The sequence below is a fragment of the Poecilia reticulata genome, chromosome 1 (assembly GCF_904066995.2).
Source record: "Poecilia reticulata chromosome 1, P_reticulata-male-v2, whole genome shotgun sequence".
Classification (NCBI taxonomy): Eukaryota; Metazoa; Chordata; class Actinopteri; order Cyprinodontiformes; family Poeciliidae; genus Poecilia; species Poecilia reticulata.
In genome coordinates, this window is record NC_088830.1 from 30,692,540 (window position 1) to 30,716,039 (window position 23,500).

The 23,500-nt window shown below is 38.2% G+C and overlaps 1 protein-coding gene across 11 annotated transcripts in view; it reads left to right on the plus strand.

The window, feature by feature from the left end:
- Nucleotides 1-23,500, plus strand: part of gab1 (GRB2-associated binding protein 1) — a 63,043-nt gene that overhangs the window by 20,557 nt on the left and 18,986 nt on the right. For 9 of the 11 annotated variants that reach the window (XM_081611225.1, XM_081611219.1, XM_081611205.1 and 6 more), the window contains 2 exons: nt 19,719-19,847; nt 20,386-20,551. In XM_081611225.1, the coding sequence (XP_081467351.1) occupies nt 19,719-19,847; nt 20,386-20,551 (295 nt within the window). Of the gene's footprint in view, nt 1-1,107; nt 1,221-2,308; nt 2,436-19,718; nt 19,848-20,385; nt 20,552-23,500 lie in introns of those variants that run through there. The other 2 variants (XM_081611202.1, XM_081611203.1) reach the window with 2 other exon arrangements.

The following is a 23,500-nucleotide window of genomic DNA, read 5'->3' on the forward strand; positions in this document are numbered from 1 at the left end:
GAAAATGCAGCTTGGGAAGTTGAAATACCTTGAAGCAGTGCTGTTTGACATGCCATTCGCTGGTGCTTGCAAAGGAGCCAATTGAGGATCTCCATTCATTTTCCTTGTTGCTGACTGGCTGTTCTCCCAACTGTGGAGATGAGCAATACTAGATGTTTACTTATGTAGTAGTGCCAAGACCTATTAATGCATATTAAGGTGTATTTGGTGTCTCATCTAGTAAAATAGGCAGTTGTATAAAGAAAATGATGCAACAGCTTGGAATGTCAGATAAAAGTGCTGTAATTTGTAGAATTTCTTGTTCATTTTTACTATTAATAATGACAGTATAATGATTTCTAACAGGTCTTTTAGGTTCTGTAGGAAAGAAGAGTGTCAGAGGTGAAAAGGTCAAATTTCAAGGTTTGGTTCACTCTACAGTAAAAAAGCAATTACCTCAAAAAGCAAAACAAGGTAAATTGACACTTATATTTAACTTTAATTGCAAAGTATTTTAGGCTGTTAAGTAAAATGAATAAAGTCATACCCCTGGCAGATTTAGCTTATCAGCTTTTTGCCTGTTTGATGATTGATCTTTGGTGATGAGCTCCAGTTTTTGAGACTGGAAGACCTCATTTCAATCACCCTAATCTTTAGCTTCCTTCAAAATTCTCTATCAGAAGTCGCCAAAACATTATTAATGCTTCCAGTCAAAAGAAACACATCTGTAAAGTCAAATACATTGTTTTTAAGTTGACCTATTTTCAAAAAAAATGATCTTTTTGTCTTTAAAATTTGTCTTTAAAAATTGTCCTGAAAATTGCAGAAAAGTTGAAACAAGCTGTGAACTGACAGTGGGACAGAACCTGCTGTGGCATGCGGATCCGCCTGTTGAGCAGCGGGAGATATTTTTGGTTCTTCTCACCTATCTTAAGCCGGCCTCTCCAAGGTGTTCTGTATTGCAGAGGGCCGTGTGCTTCAGGGGGCTGTGGTGGGCATTTGTTGCCAGGGGAGGTGATGTGTTATTTTCAGTCCATTGTGTCTACTTCCTGTGGGTCATGGGTTATTGGAGCTGGGTGTTGCAGACTTTGGAGAACAGGAGGAGGAGGGGGAGAGTCAGTGGAGTAGGCAGGAAAGTGGTCAGAGCAACTGGACAACAGTGACTGGTCAGCAACTTGGTTTCTTTGCTTGTTTTTCTGCTCTGCTTTTAGCCGAGCCACGCTTGGACTCTTCCGAATCAGGTAAAAGAATATCTTCATATTGCTCACATGTAAGCTGGGTATTAGTTTATTTTTTAAATTGGGATTTTTGCCTAATTTTGTGACTATCGTCAGTGGAACAACTCCTTTCGAGGAGAGATATTGCATTTTAAAAATAAGTTTTAAGATTTCTACAAACAGCTTTGTTGGGATGCCAGTACGGAATGGTGATGTTATTTCTCTCTGTTTTGACAAGAAAAGGCACTTTGATCATTGCATTTGTAGAAAAAGCTCTACAAGAGATTTGGTTTCTGTAGTTTAGAATTGATACATGTTTTGTTTAACAAGGTCAAGATATGACGGCTACCTTTAGTATAAATGAAGGGTTTGGACCTGTGCAGCATAACAATAACAAACCAACAGATTAGAGCTTTTGACCACATGCAAAGTTTTATGTTGCCTGATTCGAGATCTTAACCCATTTTTTGCACAGCGTACTGTCAGCGATCCTGATCCAGGACAGATCCAGGTAACTGTTGAATGTTAGCAGAGCTTCTAAAGTTAGAACCCGACAAACCCCCCCAACATGACGGTGACAAAAGGAGGCAAAACAGGAAACCTTTTTGCACAGAATGCGTGTCGGGAACAGATGACCAGGAAGATAAAAAGCGCTAACAAAGTGGAAACTTCCACTCAGGGATGTTATTTTGCTTTGTGTGTGTTTTTCTCTTCTTCTTTGTGTGTTTATAATTAAGCACCAAGTTGGTTGAAACCTCTGGTTGAGGGATTGTTGGTTTGGTTACGGTTTGAAAGGCAAAGGAACGCGGTGAACCAGTCCGGTTTCAGATGTTATAGGTGCTTCTGTGCTCCTTCAGTCATACACGATGGGATGTTAATATTTAAACCTGCTCCATTGAAGTTAATGCTTCACCGGGAATCTGTGTAGTGAGGCTGGTTTAACCCGCCGCAGTGCTACTGATTGGCTTGTCTCTTCCTTGTGCACTCATCTGTTACTCCTTCCCCACATATTTCCTCTTAATATCCATCTCTGCGTCAGACTGGCTGTCTGAAGCTTATCAGCGGTACAGAATGATGACGGTTTCTGTTCTCACACCACAAGGAAGAGTTGGTGCCTCGTTTATGTCTACAGCTTTCACACAACAACACTGTTGTCTTGAGCTTCGCTGACTAAAGGGAGACCACAGGACCTCAGCAGGAAATATCTGAATAATCTGATGGTTTCTACAGAAGTATCTGGTAAACAATATTTGATTTATTGACTTTTGTTCATTTAATTTTAAATTTTTTTAAGACAATATTGTTTGTGCTTATGACAGATCCTAGCCACCTTGTGAGTTGGTCTAGAATTTACATTGTGGTCTTAATGGGAAATACTTTGAATAATCAGACCTGTCTAATTATAGGTCACCTGTGAAAGGCTAGAGATTATCACCTGCTAATCCTTCACATCATGAGCAGAAGAAAGATGGCTGCATGACTCATGGAGGAGGTTGTATATTTGTAGGACCGGGCTTCAGAGTAAACTTAGGCTGGTGAGAATTTTACAGCTGCACATGAAAGCTGAGTAACTGTGAGATGGTAAACATAGAAAGGGAAGAAAAGATTGTAAAGGGAAAAGACTAGAAACTGGCTTGGGTTCATGCACTTTGGTAACACTTTATTTGACGGGGTGTGCATAAGACTGACATAATACCAGTCTTTATGAATGTCTGACTGTTGTCATGAAGTGTCAGTCAGTAAATAATGACACTTTTAATGCAAAGTTGCTTTAAAAGTCACATTAAAAGTCCCAACTTTGCATGATTTTTTGCAAACAATGTCATTTTAGTGCAAGGTGTCATGTCAGTTTTATGTAGACCCTGTCAAATAAAGTGTTAGAGTTTTTTGTCTCAGTTTGGTCTTTCAGATCAAACAGATTTTAATACCTCTTAAGCCTGAGTGAATACATAATGTTCAATTTTCAAAAGAAAAGAGAAACTACCCAGCCTGTTCTTACTAAGCCTGATTACTGCCAATCTTTTCGAATCAAGAAATAGGTTGAATAGAACCTGTCTGACAACATGAGATATGAGGTTCACCGGTGACAAAAAGGAATTGGCTTGTTTTTATACAGTCATGTAGGTTTGGATAGTTTTTCCTCCTTAATAAATGAAATAATCTCTTTCTTTGTTTGATTTGAAACACTTAAGTGAAACACAGAAGCAGAAGGAATCTCTAAGGGGTGAATACATTCACACAGCACTGCACATTGTCTGTATGTCATGAACAGATACAGTATGAACCTAGTAAACGGTGATATTTCTAACTATATCAGGTGTTTTCTATGCGAGTGTATCTGTTGAAAGTTTGTCTTCAGAAACCCTGCAGCTTCAAAGCCTCTAATAACCTCTCTTAACAGGAGTGGGCGTACGCTTGCATATTTTTTACAGTGTCTACAACAGATGTTGGTTAACCAGTTTATTTCTGGCCACACAGGAATGCACAAATGTTACCTTTAAACTACATGCCCCAGCTGCACAACACAACTGCCCTGCTTGGCCCCTTTTAGCTTATGCTGGCTCAGTTTCTTCACGCAGCAGTGTTCTGTTTGTTCTGTGCATCCAAACGCAACGTTGCAAAGTAATGAGCTACATTTGAATGAAGAAACCAAAATCTGGTTATTACTGCAAGCTTTTTGTAATCTATTCACTATGAAACTGCACACCAACTATATCTTAATTTGAAAGATCACATCAGAAAATACTACACTGACTTCTTTTGACTTGCAGTCATTCATGATTAGCAGTTTCAAAAAAGGAAATTTGACTTTGTTCTTCATCACTTCACTCACTGGCACTGATCTGACTTCTACCAGCTGATATTCATGTCTGTTTTTCTATAAAGGCTGACCTGCAGATTTCAACTGTGGCAATTTTTATCCCGTGTGCTATAACACAAATCATCATCTGTTAAAGAAATTCTGTTTTAATTTACCAACTACTTCTGCAAACTCGAGACAAAGTTTGTCAAGGCCAGTGTGCAATGCTGGGTAAGCAGAGACACAACATGAGAACCCTCCATTAATTCAAGGTTTCACTCAGCATCCATTAGAAGATTCTGCACTGAGCTTGCTCTTGATGATGGATGCATTTTAACATGATCTCATCCTTCTTACAGCTGTCCTATCCTCCTGACTACCAGGAAAAAAAATATTGTCCAATCACCATTTTTTTTAAAAAAATCCCACAGTATTTGTAAGGCAATAAAGGGTTTTATGCACTTACTTTGTCTCTTACAAAAAAAAGTATTACTAATAAATGCCTTTTTTATGAATTAGAAAAAGGTACGTACAAAATTCCCACCCCTTCACATGTGGTATCATTGAAAAGCCCTAAATGTCCTCTCCAGATACCAAAATGAATTAATTCAGTAGAATGCAGGGGGTGGGAGATATTCAAGTTTAGAAATGTCATCTACAGAGGACAAAAATGAACTACTGGTAGTCAGGAGGATGTAGGTGGTCTTATGATCACACCTGTAGATGTAGCTGTAAATGCTACTTTGTTGATGTCACCACCATCAAACTGGGTATAATTTAAACCTCTGTTGTTCTTTTTTTCACTGTTTGATTCAGTCCTGTGGTATTTATCCCAAAAGAAAATGAAGACTTTTAAAAAAAATGGTGGCGCTGTGGGGAGGAAGGATCTCCAGTAGCAGTCAGTATTGCAACTAATCAGCAGAGATGATATTTCACAGTAGCACGTCCTGGATGAAGCCATCAAAAACTCTCTAAATCTCAAATTTAGAAAAGATTCCTAAATCTCTTCTAAATTGGAATGTATACATTGCTTTCAATGTAAATATCAACATGCTGCCACTGTGAGCAATGCGGTTCTAAAACAAGCCTGCAATGCTCCCTCAGATTTTATAGTGCTAAAAATCACCAGTACACAGTTGGTTAATATTGTTTTTTTTTTGTTTGTTTTTTTTTACTGGAATTTATGTCCAGTTTTTACTCCATCAGCTTTTGAAACAGCCAGATTTAAACTCCCAATTGCTATTTATTTTGGATCTTTTTTAACTCTGTTGTCCAGGCTACATATGGCATTAACATCCCGATGCACTAGATTTGTGTTGTCACAAATCTTGTCCTAGCTTGCTAGGACAAGCTAACTTATCTCATGTTTTTTTTTTCTGTTTTCTTCTTATTACAGTTAAATGCAAAATTTCTCATCATAAATCTTTCGGCTCTGCAAGGTGCTTCTTTTTTATTCAAATTTATTGGGGTGTAACAAAGGTTGATTCCCATTTTAGGTGAAATTCTGCACGTCGAGCTTTCATTTCTGAGAAAATTAAGGCTTGAGCTCTTCAATAGCTGTGCTTCTGACCTGTGTGGGAGAAAGGTTGCTTACACACAAAGGGACCATGTGATGTTCCAGTTTAACAAAGATTTGTTCTTGTTTTCTCCCAGAAAGGGATGAAATTAAGAGGTTGACACTGATTTGGAAACACAGCTACATTGTGGGGGAATAATAACTAACATGTTCAGAACCAGTTGGGAATTAAAGGTTCTGCTGGTAATACTTAGGAAGATGCTTGAGTTGGACACGGAGGCGCACACAGTGTTGTGGTTACTTCTGATTGTTTGCCTGGGTGGTCCTATCTTTAGCACTACTCTTCTTCTTCTCTATTTTTTTTTCTCTGCTTTCTTTTGCCTCTCTGTTTAGGCATGGACTTTGTGTTTCTTCTTAAATTGTATAATTTCATTCTTGTGTACTTAGTTATCAAATACCACTTGGTTGTTGGGAATGTTTTATTAGCTCTTGACAGAATTGGAAAAGTTTAATTGAAATTGATGTAATTTAATCTAATTGCGTGTTTTCTTTACAACGTCCTTACAATTTGCTTCCATTAACTGTGGTACCGATCCCTGCATAAATCAGTCTAATTTTAAGACAGTTCCTGACTCCACATATCTGTAAGCGGAGCGTGCGAGGATTACTGCAGTGGAAACTAAGAAAACAAATGGAAGTAATTGCTTTTACAGAGTTAATTTCCCAACATCGTAATGCACAGAGCTTAAATGGAATATACAAGACCCCAGGCTGGGATTTGAATCTAAGACCTTCTTGCATGGTGTTCCAGTACTTCTAGCTGCAACACCATACAGCCAGTTTGTTTGAAACTATTGGATAATTAGTAATATCCTTAAATCAATCTAATTTCACTGTGGGTTATTATTAGAGGTGTGCCGATCGATCGGTCACCGATCATAATCGGCCGATTTTCGTGAAAAAGTGCATGATTGGTGATCGGCGATCATTGGCTCTTGTTGCCGATACAGATCACGGGCATCTCATTTATCAGCCTGCCTGTGCAGCTGGTCTCCTCTTTCCTTCACACTGCGCAAACGCACAGCAATAAATCCTAAGCGATGTGGAACCAAAACGCACTGAGTGAATGGGGAAGTTTGCGTGTTGCTGCAGAAAATTTAAGCACCAAAATGCATCAACACAATGAAGCTAATACGACATAAAAACAATGCCATACTTGACGGAGTTTGGCTACATCGAGGCTCACTGCAGTAAAAAAGACATGGAGGATCAGATAGCAGGTAAAGCAGCGCACAGCTACAAACACTCACCCGGATTAGCATGACGGTCAGAAACCTAAACAAATAACCTGCAAAATTATTTAAGTCTTCGAGCTGCGATGTAAGACGCTGGTTCTGCTCTCGCTGTTGAACCGCTGCTATGCTACAGGTAGTAATATTTCACAGACGGAGCTTCGTTTCTGCTCCGCGGGTAGTGACTCTCACACCGAACCTCTGTTTAAAGCCACAGCATCTAACTTAAAAAAAAATACATTTTACATACGTATTAAAACTTTCGCTGTCCTAACATAAAACAGATAATCTCTGAAAAAGTAATCGATCTCCTCCCTGCTCTGCATAATTACTCCGCTCAGTCAGAAACAGCCACTCAGAACTAGCAGTAATCAGCTAGCCGCCATGCTATCAGGAAGTTTTCATTCAGTAACTCTGGATTGTTTATTGTAATGTAACCTGTATTTGCCTTTGAATGTTAAGTTTTATACTTGAATTTTTTGGGAAATGTTGAGAGGTTTTATTTTGGCTCTGTATTATTTAGCCTCTTCAGAGCCTTCATATGTTATCAGTCTGTTAAAGATATTATTACCGATAGCAGTGCAATTTGCAGAATGCCTGTTTTGTTTAGTTTTCTTCTTGGAAAAAGTTATCAAAAACAAATTTTTGTCTAAATCAAGGTGAATTCATGGTTCCTTTTTCCACATAATGTAACTGGTAGTGTTTATGATTAAAAAAAGAAATTATTATGTGATCGGTATCGGTGATCGGCCCTCATGGGTGATCGGTATCGGCAGGAAAAAGCACATCTCTAGTTATTATACCTTCAGAAACTCATTCCAGCTAACACCAATGCTGCTGCCTGAGTTTCTAAAATTGTCTTAAGATAAACAAATCTTTCTAAATTATTTGTGTTTTGCCTTAATTCTGGGAATTTATCATCTGGAGTTCTGTTTTGGGGGGATAGAAAAACTTGTTCTAATATGATTATGTAGTTCTTGCATGCTAAACAGGATGATGAAAAGTTAATTTACCACATACGTCTTTGCACTGAGAAAAGTGTAAGTGTGGGGAGAGTCTGCTTCAGCAGAATGAAAAAAATTAAAGTAGTTCGCTGAACATTTAGAAGTCATTTATCTTTACTGGTGAGTTTAATCTCACTGCAGCCAAACGGCATGTTTTTCTAGTTGGATTATTTTATTAAATTTATGTTTTTGTTTCTGGTGAATAATCAGTATTCACTGAAAAAAGGAGGTCACTTTCACAGCCCATTTCAAGTTGACTGGACACACAAACTCCTGCAAAGTTGATAAGGCAGAGGACTTGCTGTCTTCAAGCTAATATGTCCTGACCGATCTCTCTCTCAGAAGAAGGGCCAGTGAATTTTTGTCCGTCTGCACTGTCTGGGTCTATTAGTTTTTAACATGCTCTGTCACTTCTTGTTATGGCTGCTTGTTGACCTAAATGACCTCCTTTGAACAGCCATGACTTCAGCTTTGGGAGATGGGTTGCAGAGGAAGAGCTTTTTTGAAAGCTTTTCATGTTGGGGTGTCTGACATCTTTCTATTGACAGTGTGGACAGGAAACTGAATTGTGGATGCAGGGAAAAGAAATGAAAAGAGAAGCAAGATTCTAAACTACAAGGAGCAACACAAGAGAAGGGGTTTGCTTGTATTTCAGTGTTAGTTAGCTTAGATATTTGAAAGATGAACATTTTTGGTCTGTCTGCCATTCGCTCTAAGGCTTTGTCACACAGTTTTGTTTCTGATAAATTAGTCTAAAAACACAATTTAAGCAATTCAAAATATCCCAAGACTTTAATATGAAATAAATAGGAAACTGGAATAGACTTTGAAATAGACTTTTCTACCACGTCTAAACTGTGTCATTCTGAGGCTCAACCCTGATGATTTGGCTGTGACGGCTCTCGGAGGGTCTGGGCCGTCCCTGATTACGTTAAACAGGAAGTCAGAAGTGGGAGAGGTCACGAACTGCAGAACCCACAACACACTGCAATACTTGATAAAAGCCAAAAGGCGCAAACAACAACAAAACGGCACACGTTCCTACTCACTGCCAATAACTGAATTACGTCAAAACAGACAGCGTCTGCTCTGAGAATGACATTTACAGGGTGAGCTCATTGTACTTTAGTCACTCTCTAAAATAATTATTTCATGTATAATCTTCTAAATGCTGCTTTTGTCTCGATAGTTGAAGATTTATTGTAAATTTTAAGGTAACACAATGACTCTTGTAGTTGAAGTTGATGGTTTACGATGAATGTTGAAAGAAAAACTGAAGAAAAACACATGCAGAGGGTTTTTAGATTGAAAGAGTTTATTTGTAGTGTATCTATTGCAGTGAGACTCCATCCATCATGTGGATTGGCAGGCATGACTTCATAACACATGTGAATAATTACGAACACACATTGCATCCCACACATCCCTTTGCAGTTTAAATATTGCAGATAAAGATATGGTGATGACCCGTTATTTGCTGTATGACTGTTTTATAATGTGTAGAAAGAAACAAAAATTGTATAAAACTGGATCAGAATTAGCCTTCCGAACTTCATTTGGTGTGTTTTTGTGATTTGGATTAATTTAAAAATGTTTTCCACAAACAGAATAATCTTGTTTTTACCTTGAGGCCACAGACTGATGGTAGCATTAGCTTTCTGCTTGCTAAATGTTAGTGTAAGATACGGAGATATTTTATGTAAATCCCTTTGGCTTCCAGCAGGAGGCATTTGATGACGTATTGCTTAGCCAAAGGCCATGCGTCCTTACTTGTTAACCGCCCTTTCTTGTGCTCGTGGATATAAAAATAGCAACTTAGCAAGAATCCCAATCCTGCCCTGCTAACAAAGACTGATTTATTCAAGTTGTGACACAAAACATAGAGGAGCTTTTGTCCTTCCCCTTCTTTTCTCGCTGCAGATCTCGTCATATAGGCCATGGGTGCTAAAATTTCTGACGTTCCAATGCCTCTCTTAAAACAGCCTTTCTACAGTTCTGGCTCAGGAACGTCAAGTTGAGCTGAATTGAATGAAAGTAGATTTAAAAATTAGTTTTCACCACATTTATGTCAAATAATTTTTTTGCAGCCTTCTGCATCAACAAATGGAATTATATAATATTCTGGTATTTAGCCGAATATCTTAAAATGTCAAACTCATGTAGAAGGTATTTTATTCTTTTACTGTATATCAAGTAAAAGGGTGGATTATTGCTGCCTTACTGTTGCTGTAGCATAACCTTTCTGCTGAAACATACTTATAAGAGCCATTATTTGTTTGTATACATGGTTTCCCCCCAGAATAGCTTGCTGAGCCCGGCGGTTCGGGCAGTAAGCCAGCGGTCTGTTTTTGTGTAAAATGGTAAAATTCTCAGGACAACGTTGGAATGTCGCAGAACAGTGGCCAGAGTTGATACTTATTGGCGCTCTTGCAGATCAGAGAAAATATTAAAATTAACACTGAATTGTCAGTTTATTAAGACAATAAACCAAGATTCATATCATAAGAAATCCTTCACAACAATTCATAGATAAATGCCCACCCCCTCTGACAGTGTAAGTTTTATATGTTTATATATATAAAAAAAAATATATATAACTGAATCGGCTAACCCTTTTTAAGATTGCTGATCGGCCAGAAAACTGCAAATGGTGCATCACTAAAAATCACCTTTTTGTCCTTTGCTCAGCTTATCTTTGTCATTTTTATTGTGATGTAAAACATTCTAGTGTACCAAAAATCAAAAGTAATCTTTGAGGAAGCAAATACGTTTTTACAGCACTGTGTCATAATGCCGTAGAAATAAAAGGACCTGTCATCCAAACAGCACATAGTCTTGTTTATTTCTGTACCTAATGTATTCTGTATGATGTTTTTTGCCTGATAAAAGTAACACATATTCTTTATCATCTAAATCTTGACCTTCTCTGCATCAACTTCACCCCACGCATATTGCACCCAGTCTCTTCGTTCCCTGTGTGTGTGCGCGTGTGTGTGTTTTCCTGAGGAACAAACAGAGAAGCTGTCCTAGTCAAAGATGAGTCAGTACAGCTGGGGTGCAGGTCACTTAACCACAACCCACTCATATGGGACAGATGGCTCAGCCAGTCGCATGCTGATACATCTTAACTGTACATTCAGGTCTTTGTTTTTGAAGAGAAGAGAGGTATTAGTTCATCAAAAAAACATCTGAAAATGTTAAAAATGAAGCCAAGCCCCCTTCAAAAAAGGTTACTTTAATTTAAATCAGTTAAATTCTCTTGAACCTGGAGTTGGTAGGAAGTGGTGCTTTGTGACTCATGAAAAGTTCCTTAGTGCTGTTAGTTCTAGTAGAGAAAATAATCTGTTCACACCCATGAGTGGAAAGCCGTCTGACCTTTGCTCTGACCTTTTAATGTCTTCTGGGATTGATTGGTGGGAAGTAATACATTTTTGATTCGTTTTTGCACATCAGAAAGCTAGATATTGAACACAATGTTGCACCCAAAACTTGCTGCAGTTTTATCTGGTCCAGAAAATCACCGTCTGAGTTATAACTGCCACATAGATAATATTTATTGCTAAAACTACAAATCCCAGGGTGCACTACAACAGCCACAACAGCATATTTGTGCATTCAGTTTGTAATTCCACTTGTCTGCCAAAAATACGACACTAGTTCCCTGAAGTTGTAATCGATTTGTAGGAAGTTGGAGGCCTCTCCTAGTTTGTTCAAAATCCAACATGGCTGCCATTGTTTCAAAACACAATGTTAATCTCAGATTGTTTATTTCTAATTTAAATGTAAATTTTCACTTGAGCCCTTCCACTGAGGGTTCACTCATTCTTTGCTTTTCACCATGTGTGACCAAAAATGTTTTTCCACTTCAGGAACCTTTTGCCAGGAAGTAGAGCAGTTTATGGGGCTTCTATTCAAATATTTAAATATGAAAAAATCTGATTATTCCATATTCATAAACTGCATCAAAACTATAACCTTCCATCTCTAAATGCATCAGCCAAAACTAGAAATTCCCAATACGGCCATGTTAGCATCGGTATTGGCCGATTTTAGTTATTTTTAACATATAGCTATCAGTCCAATATAAACCAGGCCAAAATTAATAACTAATGTTTTGCTTTTTTTACATTTTTAATCTTGTTGCTGTTTGTGTTTCAGGAGGTTGGCCATGTGGTATTTGTTTGGTCATGTGACGACGATGGCGATGCAGGACAGGAATGTGGGGAGTTTTAGGTGTCTTAAATTTAGTGTAATGTTTTTTGCGGTTATTTTGTATAAAATATTTATAAATAAAATAAAGAAATCAAGCTGGCTGCTAAAAATATTTAATTTTAATTGTTTTGTAAAACATTAATTGCAGAGCAACTGAATCGTATAGCTTTTTATCGTCTCCAAAGCAATTTAAATGGTTTGCAATTGTGCACAGCCTTGAAAAAACGGCAGCAGATGGAGGGTCAGCATTCAGCAGTGGTTTTTAAAACATTTACTGGGAGGCAAAAGCCACTGAAGCCATGTTTTATTGCTTGTTACAGAGCCAACACGCCTCCTTATTTCAGTGACTCGAGTCATGACTCCTTACTACTTCTGACATTTCGTCATTTAGTCACGAGGTCACTAAAGATGAAGTTGTGTAGTTGTGAAGTTGTCTGTGATGACTGCATGTTGGCATTAATGCACTTAAAGACCTTTTATGCTGCATTAAGCTGTCCAACGTATGAATTACAATTCAGCTTTTAAGAGCTGTAAAACCAGAGACTGAGAACCCTAATTAGTGTAGAGTGGTTAATTAGCTACTGGTTTTATTTATTTATTTTTACATTTTTCATTGCCACTGGTGATTGATTGATTAGATTGGTTTGTAATTTCTTTGTCTTTAAGCAGTTGCATGTTTAAAGAAATGGGCAAGTTTTGAATTCCTTCACACTTTGTTGGTTCTTGCTTTGAACACATATTCTACTCAAACAACTCCTATATGCTTTCTTTGCTTGCTCCAGTGAGTAGGGGCGGGCAATTCAGACGTAAAGTTTTATTGCAATACTTTGCTGTACCATTTTGATAATGATAAAAGTGCTAAGAACTATTTATTGCAACTTTTTTAGGCAACTGTATGACTATTACTGTGTGTCACAGCAATTACAGCCCCACATACACAGATGATGCTCTTGAAAAACATGCCCATTTGTAATATGCTTCTTTAGGACACCAGTCTAGAAAAAGATAAAATCAGAGCTAAGAATTTACCATCCGTTGAGCTTCTGTGAAAGATTACATTTGGCGACTCGATGACTAAAGAATTGAGTTTTTTTTTTTTCTTTTGTATTTCTTCTTGGTTTCTGAAAACCTTCGCTGCTCTATTGGCATTTTAAAATGGTAAACTGCAGGAAGGCTGCAGTTTGCCATCCTTACTTCTGACTCATCGTTATTTCTCAATCATTTTCTCTGACCTTTAATGTTTTCCAGGTAGTCTTTACGAGCTCACCCACTATAGATTCCCTAATGGTTCCTTATCTTAAAGCCTAAATTGATGTTTCATTGCAGTAAAGACTGTGGTGGTGTGCTGACAACATAGCCTCATCGTCTGGCATTTTAGGAACTCCTGTAGATAAAATTGTGAAAGCTAGTTGTCGCATGTAAAATGTTTTTATCCAAGGCATGACTGATATGAACGAAACAGAGAAGAACATCCAGATTCTGAACAAGTTAATTGTTGATCAGAACGATGAGTTGAATTTGTATATTTGACAGGGATGTTTAGATGAATACCAACTCTCTGTATCAGCTAAATTAAGGCGAGAGATTTTACAGATGATGGAGAGAACATCTTTAAATGAATTATTTATTATTTTTACCAAATTGCTTGTTGAAGTGAATCAGCTGTGTTGATTAGCGGCTTAGTTTTCATCCTCCTTCCGCTTTTGCTCATGGCAGATTTATGTTTCCCGACTTGCACAGTTTGGATTCTGCATGAGTTTTCTCCATGTCCTTCCCGAAGTCCTCGTTTGGCATCTCTGGATCAGATTGCATTTGGACAATAGACATTTATGGCACTGTTTATTGTTGATCAGAATATAGTTGTATGATACCAACAATATAATGCAGTTAATGGTGGGCACTTGTCGTACTGCGTACCACCCGTCCTTCCAGTTATTCACAACAGTGTTGCTACTTTGACCATTTTCTTCACTGTTGCATCCATTAAAGCATCAATGAATATGAATACATTTTAAAATACGAGTACGTTGTAATACTGTGGATTTGGTGAATGAGTCCATTAATTCCTGCTCTCTATATTTATCCACACATTTCCCACTATCTGGAGCTGCTCAGGATTTTCCTTCATGCATATTCTGCCGTTTCTTATTGACGTACACGCCTCCGCTCCACCTTTGCCTTTTTCATGCTCCAGTGATCTTGGGTCAGGCCTCCTCTGACAGCAGCATGACTCCACTGGGTTGGCATCTCCTCTTAAGCCCCTCTGCTTTCTCCTCTGTCATCATGTTGGTGAGCCCCTCAATGCTCTCTCTGTCTGTCCCCCTTTTTGGCTGTGGGATATGGGAGGGATTACATAGTGGGACATCTTCCTGTGTTTCATCCAATCAGATGTGAAGCTTAGAAGAACAGGGGTGGCGGGCAGATGTTTAGGAAGGGTCGTCAGACTCTGCGGTTATGCCAGTCCAGTATCGTCCCATTCTGTCCCAGTCCCAGACTGGGAGCCACGAATGCTGGAGTCCTCAAAGCTAAAAGGACTTCTGTAATTTTGACAGCCCATTTGGACAGGATGTGAATTTGTTCTATGGTATTTAGGACTCCTTTCTGTCTCAGAACAATTTGGATTGGTTGCAATGGAATGAGCATATCTTGAATCAGGACTGCACGCTTTATTACATCCCTGAGATTGTTTGTGAGGTATGTGACGAGACAGAAATACTTGGTGTGTAAATACTTGAGAAACTTAAACTATGATGCTGTATCCAGTGTTTTTGATGTTTTACCTCCCTTTAAGTTAAAAAAAAAATGTCAGAATGATTTAAACTTACCTGAAAAGTCTTTGCTATAAAGCTGAATTGCTGCTAAAAACCGCTCCAACTTCTTTCATAGGTCTTTTATAGAGTTGCATCAATCCACTTTTGTCATCCCAATACCGATATCAGTGGTATAATATCGGCCGTTACCGATCTGTTGCAGAAAAACGGTGCTGACTTAAGATGTTCCTATTTTTAAACACAAACATAAATGTACTAAATTGCACATTTATTTAATAACTCTGCACCAGTAAAGCACATTTAAATACACCAGTAGCATCACAAGCTTGGTTAAGTAAGTAAAATCAAAACAACTAATTTCTTTAGTCAACACAATTAAGAGTAGAACAGCCAATGTAGAGTAAATAATAAAGAAGCTGAAACTGACAAAAACGAGGCATAGAATCAGGTTGAATAGATCTGTACTTATAGATCAGGCTCATTGTCACCTATACTGGATCTACAAGTTTTATATATAATATTGGTAAAGATACAGATATTAATATCATATCGGTGCATCGCTGGTATTTTTTTTAATGTTCATCTTGCTTAACCGTATAATCAAATAACCTTTTAGTAGAGAAGTTCATATTTTTTCTGCTATCTGTTCTGGTCTGTATGAATCCAAACAACTAATCACAGCTGAATTGCGGCGCTGCTGGTAGCAGCATGTTCTCACTTTCTGTATCCAGAGACGGCGGTTGCCAAAATAAAACCGACAACAAAAGGAAACACTTTGTTGTGTTTGTTTTTTAATCTGGTTTAGTTTAGCTTTTAAGAATAAATCGGATTACTGGCCTTGCAATAGGTAATTGCATTATATACAAATGTGCTGTTATGTTACTTGACTTGATGCAACTTCTGCAGCTTTTCTGATAACCTGCATGCATACAATATATTGACTGAATGGATCTAGTAAACAATAAAACAGTGTGAAGTGAGAAAGGAGCTCACCTACTACCCTGGATTCCTTTTTCATTTTCTTTTCTTTTTTTATTTAATCTGTCAATCATTCTGTGCTAAATTAATTTAATAATTTTTTTAGAATCCCTTTTTTCATGATGATTATGATTTAGAATATTTCAGACAGTTTTTTTATGTAGGATCTCAACATTTGCTCTCTTTTAAACAATACTGTAATGATGATATCAGTTATGGTATATCTGCCTATTATCATCTTTTCTGTCTTTGCCATCTGTGCTTTCATCACTCTGTCATTTTTAGCATTTAGTCATTTGTGTGGCTAAATATTACATTATCTTAATGCAACACTTGGATTATATTGGACAACAATGTTTGCACGCAGTCTTTTGTGATATGAATATTGCACACACTACAATGACATTCATTATTAATGATATGCTGTGCAGCATTTTGTGGTGTGCATTTGTATTCAACCCCCTCTACACTATGATGTCCCCAAATGAAATCCTGCACAACCTGTTGCTTTCAGAAGTCTGTGTGTAATTTAACCTCAGTATAAATGCAGCTGATCTGTGAATACCTCTTTAGTGAACAAAAAGATCAAGAGTCACATCCCAAACTGTGGGATTTGTCCCCAAACAGGGAATTAAACTTGCTAGTCGTGGTATTATGCTGTGGAATAGAGAAGCTGGATTAAAGAGGGAGTAAATGTTTTCTAATTTTATATATATTGTTTTGACTAGTTAATTTAGGTTCAAGGTAAACTAAAATACATGAAAATGCATTAGTTTGTTGGAAAGTTCTAGTCAAAGACCAGACCTTAACCTAATTAAGGATCTAGCTCAGGGGTGGGCAATCCAGGTCCTCGAGGGCCGGTGTCCTGCAACTTTTAGATGCATCTCTTCTTCAACACTCCTGAGTCAAATAATGAGGTCGTTAGCAGGACTCTGGAGAACTTGACTGCAATTAGGAGGTGATTCAGCTGTTGGTTTCAAGTGTGTTGGACCAGGGAGACATCTAAGAGTTGCAGGACACCGACCCTCGAGGATCAGGATCACCCACCCCGATCTAGCTTCAGCTATATAGCAATAAAGAATGTGTTCAAATATCAGTTTGTTCCCTTTTCCACAGCAAAGTGTAAACATTTAGATTTTTTTTCTAGTAATTTGAAAAGGAAAATTGTTTCACTCCACAGCATTTTTGTTTTGTTTTATTTAGCAAACCCCATGCTTCTCGTTTTGGGGTTGTACGACTTTCCCCGTTGTCAACAATCATAGCCTGGACAGGCTTAGCCAGGCTGTAACCTAAGCTCCTGGTCCTCTTGTTCCCCTCAGGGTAACATGACCCAGGATTGCTTTGTCACATGCTGGAGAGAGAGGTTCCCTCCCCACACTCGCACTGCCTTTGTCCAACACAACACTGGCCGTCAGTTTAGCTTTTGCAATTAAATTCAACATTGAGGTGGCCGTGCCTCCGAGGCTCTGGCTTTAATAAGTTTAGGCCTCGTTTGGACTCTGTGGTTGTATTTGTGATTATACAACACAGGCTTTTTGAAGTGGAATGTTTAAAACATGAGCTGCATGTGAGAGTGATGTGAATTACAGCTTACAGTTTAATATCCAAGTCCTTCACATCTTCGCAACTGTCTTGGTTTTGTTTGTGAAGTGGAAAAGGCGGATGATGCGTCTCGGTGTGGGACTGGGCCCAGTAACAAAGAGACGCCCTGTGGACAGCAAACAGCTGAAAAATGACAAAAACAAACCAACACGGACACAAAGCTTTCAGTTTGATTTGTTTAATCTGTGGTTATTCTGGTCTTTTGTCTAAGCTTTATAGAAGTTGCTTATCAGCTGGATCTTGACTGTATCTGTATTTCATGTTATTCGGCATACTTCAGCCGATGTCTAAGCATGATCCGATCAATCAGTTCATTGCAAGATAAAGTTAAAATGAGCTCAGTAATTTCTATTTTGAAGGGCAAATTTGTTTAGAGACGTCATAATCCATTTTATATATTGCTTTAGTTGAGTGAAGTTTTTATTTCCTTATTATTTGTTGTTTTTGGTTATGTGTTTATTTTGGACATTTAAAATATCTTCCAGTTCCATTGTGGAGTGTTTTGTACGAGATTCAAGTTTATTAGTCTTTGAGAGGGAAAACGTGCATTATTATGCCATTATCAACATATTATTTGAAAATGGTCTGAAAGCAACAATATTGTTGTTTAGTACAATAATTTCTGGGACAATTTCTTGTCCAGCAAAATTTGTTATTGTGAAAAGCCTTCTGATAACACATTTAAAAAAAGAAATCAATAAGTTTCATCACAGTTTAATTTGTTCAAAAAATATGTTTCCCCTACCAGAGAGAGATTGTGCAGGAAAAAAAAGAGGGTGAGAAAAATGTGGCTAGGTTGCAACTCATTAATACAATAACAATCATACTGAGATTGTGTTTGTTCCTAATATTGTGCAGCTGTAGCTCTTCGTGCAGTTAAACTACAGATGCGCTGTGATATTTTTAATCTGATGCCAGTGATTTGTTTTGTAGTCAGAGTAGCTGAGACCAAAATGATCCCAGTGCTTTTTAATCTGTCACAGGCATCAATTTGTGCAGTTTGTTTCAAGAATATCGCCGCTCACAGCGGCAGGGTCAGAGCAGCTCTGTTATGCTACTTCTGATTTGTTCTTCTTCAGACTTTGAGGCGTTTCTTTTTTGGACCGTTATTCTCTCTGGTTTTGGATGCTGTGCAGCTGGAAGTATTTTTGTTCTTTTTTTTGTTGTCAGATGGTTATTATGACATCTATAGCAGCAAGGTGGGTTTTTTTTCTTCAACAACTAGGAGAAGCTAATATGAAGCTTAAATTATACCTGAATTACGACCCCAAATCCCAGAGGAGTTGAAAAGGTTTCATGGATGCAAACATTTTCATTCTTAACATTTTTTTCATGGATGAAAAGGAAAAAGCAAAAAGCCAATGTAAGATTTACTTTTAGTTTCTGATACTATTACATACCTGAAAATTTGACTTTTAATCATTTTGCAGAGCAGAGAGAAGGAGGAAATTCAAATCATCTCTTCAGTCAGTCATAACGGGCAACAATCTTTTCGCCAAATCCGATGTCTGCCTGCCTGACTTTCCAGCCAGCCAGACATTTAAAGGGGAGCTGCAAAAGCAAATGAGGTGGATTAGCAGAGCTTGCCAACAACTGATTGTCTCACCCAGGACATGTTACTGTAGAATATTGTCTCTGCTGTCAGAAATTGGGCAGTCATTCTTAAGTCAGAGGTCTCTACAGATTTGTTGCAAAATTGACTGCTGCCGAAGATCCTTCCTGCTCACAGCATCACCATACACAACTCTGAAGATACACTGATTTGAGTTACGACAACTTTTAATCTCCCTTTCGAATAAGTAGTAGCTTTGAATTCATTACAGTGTTTTTAATTTTGTTGTAGTGCTTGATTTTTTTTGCTAGTATGAATTGAGTGTCCGCTGTTGTCCATAAAACCTTTTTTATGGCGCACAGCCTGTGAAGTCATATATCTGTTCTCCTTTCGTCTGCTTTTCCTCTGTCTGCTGATTCTAAATTTAAACTTTTGTGAACTGTGTGCTGCTCTTTAGTTCTGCAGAGGCTGCAAAATGCATTTGAACAAAATGAGTCAATTGCCCGTTTCTCTTTATAGATTTGGTTATTCACTTAAGTCAAAGTGCGACAGCCAACTATGTAGCTTTTGTTCTGGATAACCCAGACGCATAGTTCTGGTTGCGGGCCTCTTCCCTCCGGCACTCGCTGTTCTCCAGTGAGAGCATTTTAGCTGGTGGAAAGGGCCCACAAGCTATGCGGCCCAGAATAAGGCATTAATAAGGCATTTGGTCATACTGCGGTGATCTTGGAATGGCACGGTCATGGTGAGAACATGCATATAACCTTTGACCTCGTTTCTGTTCTCGCCCTACAGGCATGGAAGAAGCGGTGGTTTATTCTTCGCAGTGGCCGAATGACGGGCGACCCAGATGTGCTGGAGTACTACAAGAATGACACTGCCAAGAAGCCCATTCGAGTGATCGACCTGAACTTATGTCAACAAGTAAGTATTAGTTTCTTTTTCAAACTTTTCAAACATTAAGATTTTCCCCCCAAAAATGTAATATTTAGATTTATTCACGTTTGGCATTTTCAAAGCAACAAGCAGTATTTTATCTCTGGGATGTTTGATTGGAGAATGCCAGAGAATAGAAACAGTTGCACCTGAAATTATTCATTCAATTATTTAATGCACAAATTTGAGAGTTACTTGTGAAGCTTTTGAGTGTATCTTAATGTGCCGCGTTATCAAATAAATAAGTCAGTTCAGCACTGTATCTGATCTATTTCGATCCATATTAAGCCTCACTTAATAATCCAAATAATTATTATTAGATTGCCAAAAATAAAAGCTGGAAATATCTTATAACATGCTGTAAACATGTTCTAACAGCGTTCCTGAGGAATCTTGGGTTTATGATCAGCCACCTTTTTTTTTTTTTTTAAATCACGCCAGAGATTAGAGTTCAAGTCAGGCATCCAGTAGGGCTGTAGCTAACGATAAATGCCCCGATAAAAAGCAACTAAACTTATCGTTTCAGGTGGATGCTGGGCTGTCGTTCAGGAAGAAAGACTTGGAGAACAGCTTCATATTCGACATCAAGACGATCGACCGCGTTTTCTACCTGGTGGCCGACACCGAAGAAGACATGAATAAGTGGGTGCGCAACATCTGCGACATCTGTGGTTTTAACCCTACCGACGAGGGTAAGGATGGCCGACAGAGCAGTGTGTTTATTTTTTATTTTAGTCATGCCAGCGTTATGAATTTGCAGCCTTTCATCCAGACATTCATTTCGCAACATCATTGGTTTGACAAGCCTTTAAGACTCATAAAACTTCAGTTGATTTGTCCTGGATTAGGTTGAGTCAATATATTGCCATTATTGATTAGTTTTGATTCGGCCTTTATGTCTGTATCTATTTGCTTGCGGTCACATTTTGCTCTCCAGATGTCTTGTTCTCTGCGACAGAGTTAGGTGAGTGAGCTGAATGTGCAGGAAAGTCTCTATTCAGCACAGTTCTTAGCCAAGGTCTAATGATCCATGTGCTGATCCATGTGTGCATCCAGTCCAGGCTCATGTTACTCTTGTTCCCAGTACTGGATAATCAAAGCATTGTGTGCCTGCAGGTCTTGCCGACTTTCTTTCGCTCCCGGCCTTTTATCTGGCTTTCATTCTCTCCTGTTTGCCGACTCCTTTTTCTCTCTCTTGTCTCGGAGCCAAATTGCAATCTGTGCTATTTGCACCGTGCACTTAGCCGTCTCTCATTTCTCCTCCCCCGCTATTAAACTGGTGCAAATTTTAGTGTGATTGCCACTGAAAACGAGTCCAGTAGTTCAGACCATTAAGCTTCATTTTCCTTTTGAATTTTTACAAATGAGTTACTGATTAGGCTGCTGCAAGGTCATCCTTGAAACCATGCTGCCAGTTCTTTTTCATGGCTCGTGTTGCAGGGAAACGCTGATAGTGGCGTTTATCATTTCTGTTTTACAGAATGTTAGAGCTCACTTTTAACTGTAGATGAGAAAACTAACAGACTTTTCAAGGAGAAACCTGCTGCACAGATAGATATTCTTGCAGCTAGGCCTTCGCGGCGCTCATGAAAAAGCGTCCTTGGCTGTCTTTCTGCTTGCTTTTCTCTGCATGTGTGACCCAACTCCCACTCGAACGTGGCCAACCTACTTGTAAAGGGTTGTGTAGCTGAACAAATATTGGCAGAAAATAACATTTTCTGGGCTCGGGGAATGCAGGCTTACTGTAGAAGTTGTAAATTAATGTACAACAAGGATGTTTCCGATTTTCCTCTAAAGACTCAAAACTTAAAACCGTACGTGGCAGAAAGCAGAAGAAGATTGCAGCAATGGCAGATGTTCAGACTTTAAATGATTTTATATGTACATACCTTGTAAAAGTATCCACACCCCTTTTAACTTTTTCCTATATTGTCACATTTAATCAAATCTTCCAGTATCTGAGACACAGTAAATGCTTGACGGTTATAATTGGGCTGAAACGATTAATCTGATTAGTCTTGGTGAATTGAAATAACTAATTTAGTAATTGATTAATCGATGTGAAGTCAAGTTGAAAGCATTGAGCTTTTCATATGTTGATGTTTAGCTGCAAATGCATTCTTTGACACAAATGATAAAGGGTTCACTAAAGGAATGATATTTCATTTTAGGCAAGGAAAATTTGTATTTTCTTATTTAAAAAATAAATGTCATTATTTTCTCATTTCAGTACATTTCTAATATTGGATTTATAAAAGAGGCTTTGGTGTTTAACGAAAAATCTACAGAATGTGAAAATTTTACCCAATTAATTGTGAAAATAATTGAAAGATTGATAGGTTTACTAAAAATAATTATCCTGCTTCACTGTCACCTCTCACTGCTTGTGTCTGCAGCAACACTTCTGAGATGAGTTTTTAGTTGCACAGTAACTGAATATGGTTTAAAATATAGTAAATAGTAATTGTACTATACTGGTTAGTTAGTCAACAATAATTAATCAGCGAGTTTATATCATAAAACCTGACCTGAACATTCCTGTACAGAAAACATCTCACAGTTTTCCATGCATCTTGTACATTTTTCTATAAATTACCCTGTTACTTTACTCACCTTAGTAAAGCACTTTGAATCCAAATGATTCCACGCTTTTTCTTTTTATTTGTAAAAAAGTGAAACCATTCACTTTACAGTAATGTTCTGCTTTGTGCCGGTTTGTCAAATAAAATGCATTAGAGTTTCTCGCTGACAAAATGCGGAAACATTTTGAAGGGTGTGTATTCTTTGCGAGGCGCTGTAGAAATGAACTCTGGGACCTTGTTTGTGTGAACAAAAACACAAACAAATAGAAAAAACGAAGAATGGCAAAATATTTATCAGCATATGTTGTCTTTCAGTGCAGCTCAGCAGTGAGCTGCAGCAGGAGGCTTTGAAAGGAAGAATTTGATAAATCGCGGCGCGACAAAGCAAAGACCTTGATGAAATGGCGTCTCAGAATATATTCAAGCTGAACTTGCATGAATAAAGCTTTTGATTTGTCCCTTTATGTTCATGCTGTAAATGAAACAAAAGGTGTGAATGCTTATTGATGAGACCCTCTGAATGTAAATTCACAGAACCGCCACACTTGGCTTACGTCTGGTAGCAGCTGTTTGCATCCATGTTCTTCGCCTCACGATCGATTTTAATTATGAGTTTCCAAGAGTTTTCATTTAGGTGCAAGTCGTGAAATGATGCGCTTCGGGGCTTTCTCACATTGATCGAGAAGGTGTGAGTTACTGTTTACCACCTTTGACCAGAGCTTCGGTTCAGAGCTTACATTTGATGAGAATGTAAAGAAACACATGACCTGTCCTTGGGTTGTTTTTCTCCAGGCTCGGCTTGCGTTCAGTACATGTGGCCTTCATGTTCAGACAGCATTCAGATTAAAAGTTGATACAGCTCAGCTCAAAAGGTTTCTGACTGCGGCGTCGTATTAAAATTAGGTTGCTAGGAAACAGCTTGAGTGTATATTTAATCCCAGCTGATTGTTTTGCTTCATGTCTAACTTCATTACTCACCCGCATGACCTGTTGAGTCTCTGTGAGAAATGTCCTCACCGTCTGTTCAGCCTCTTCTACCTATTAGTTTTCTCCAGAAAT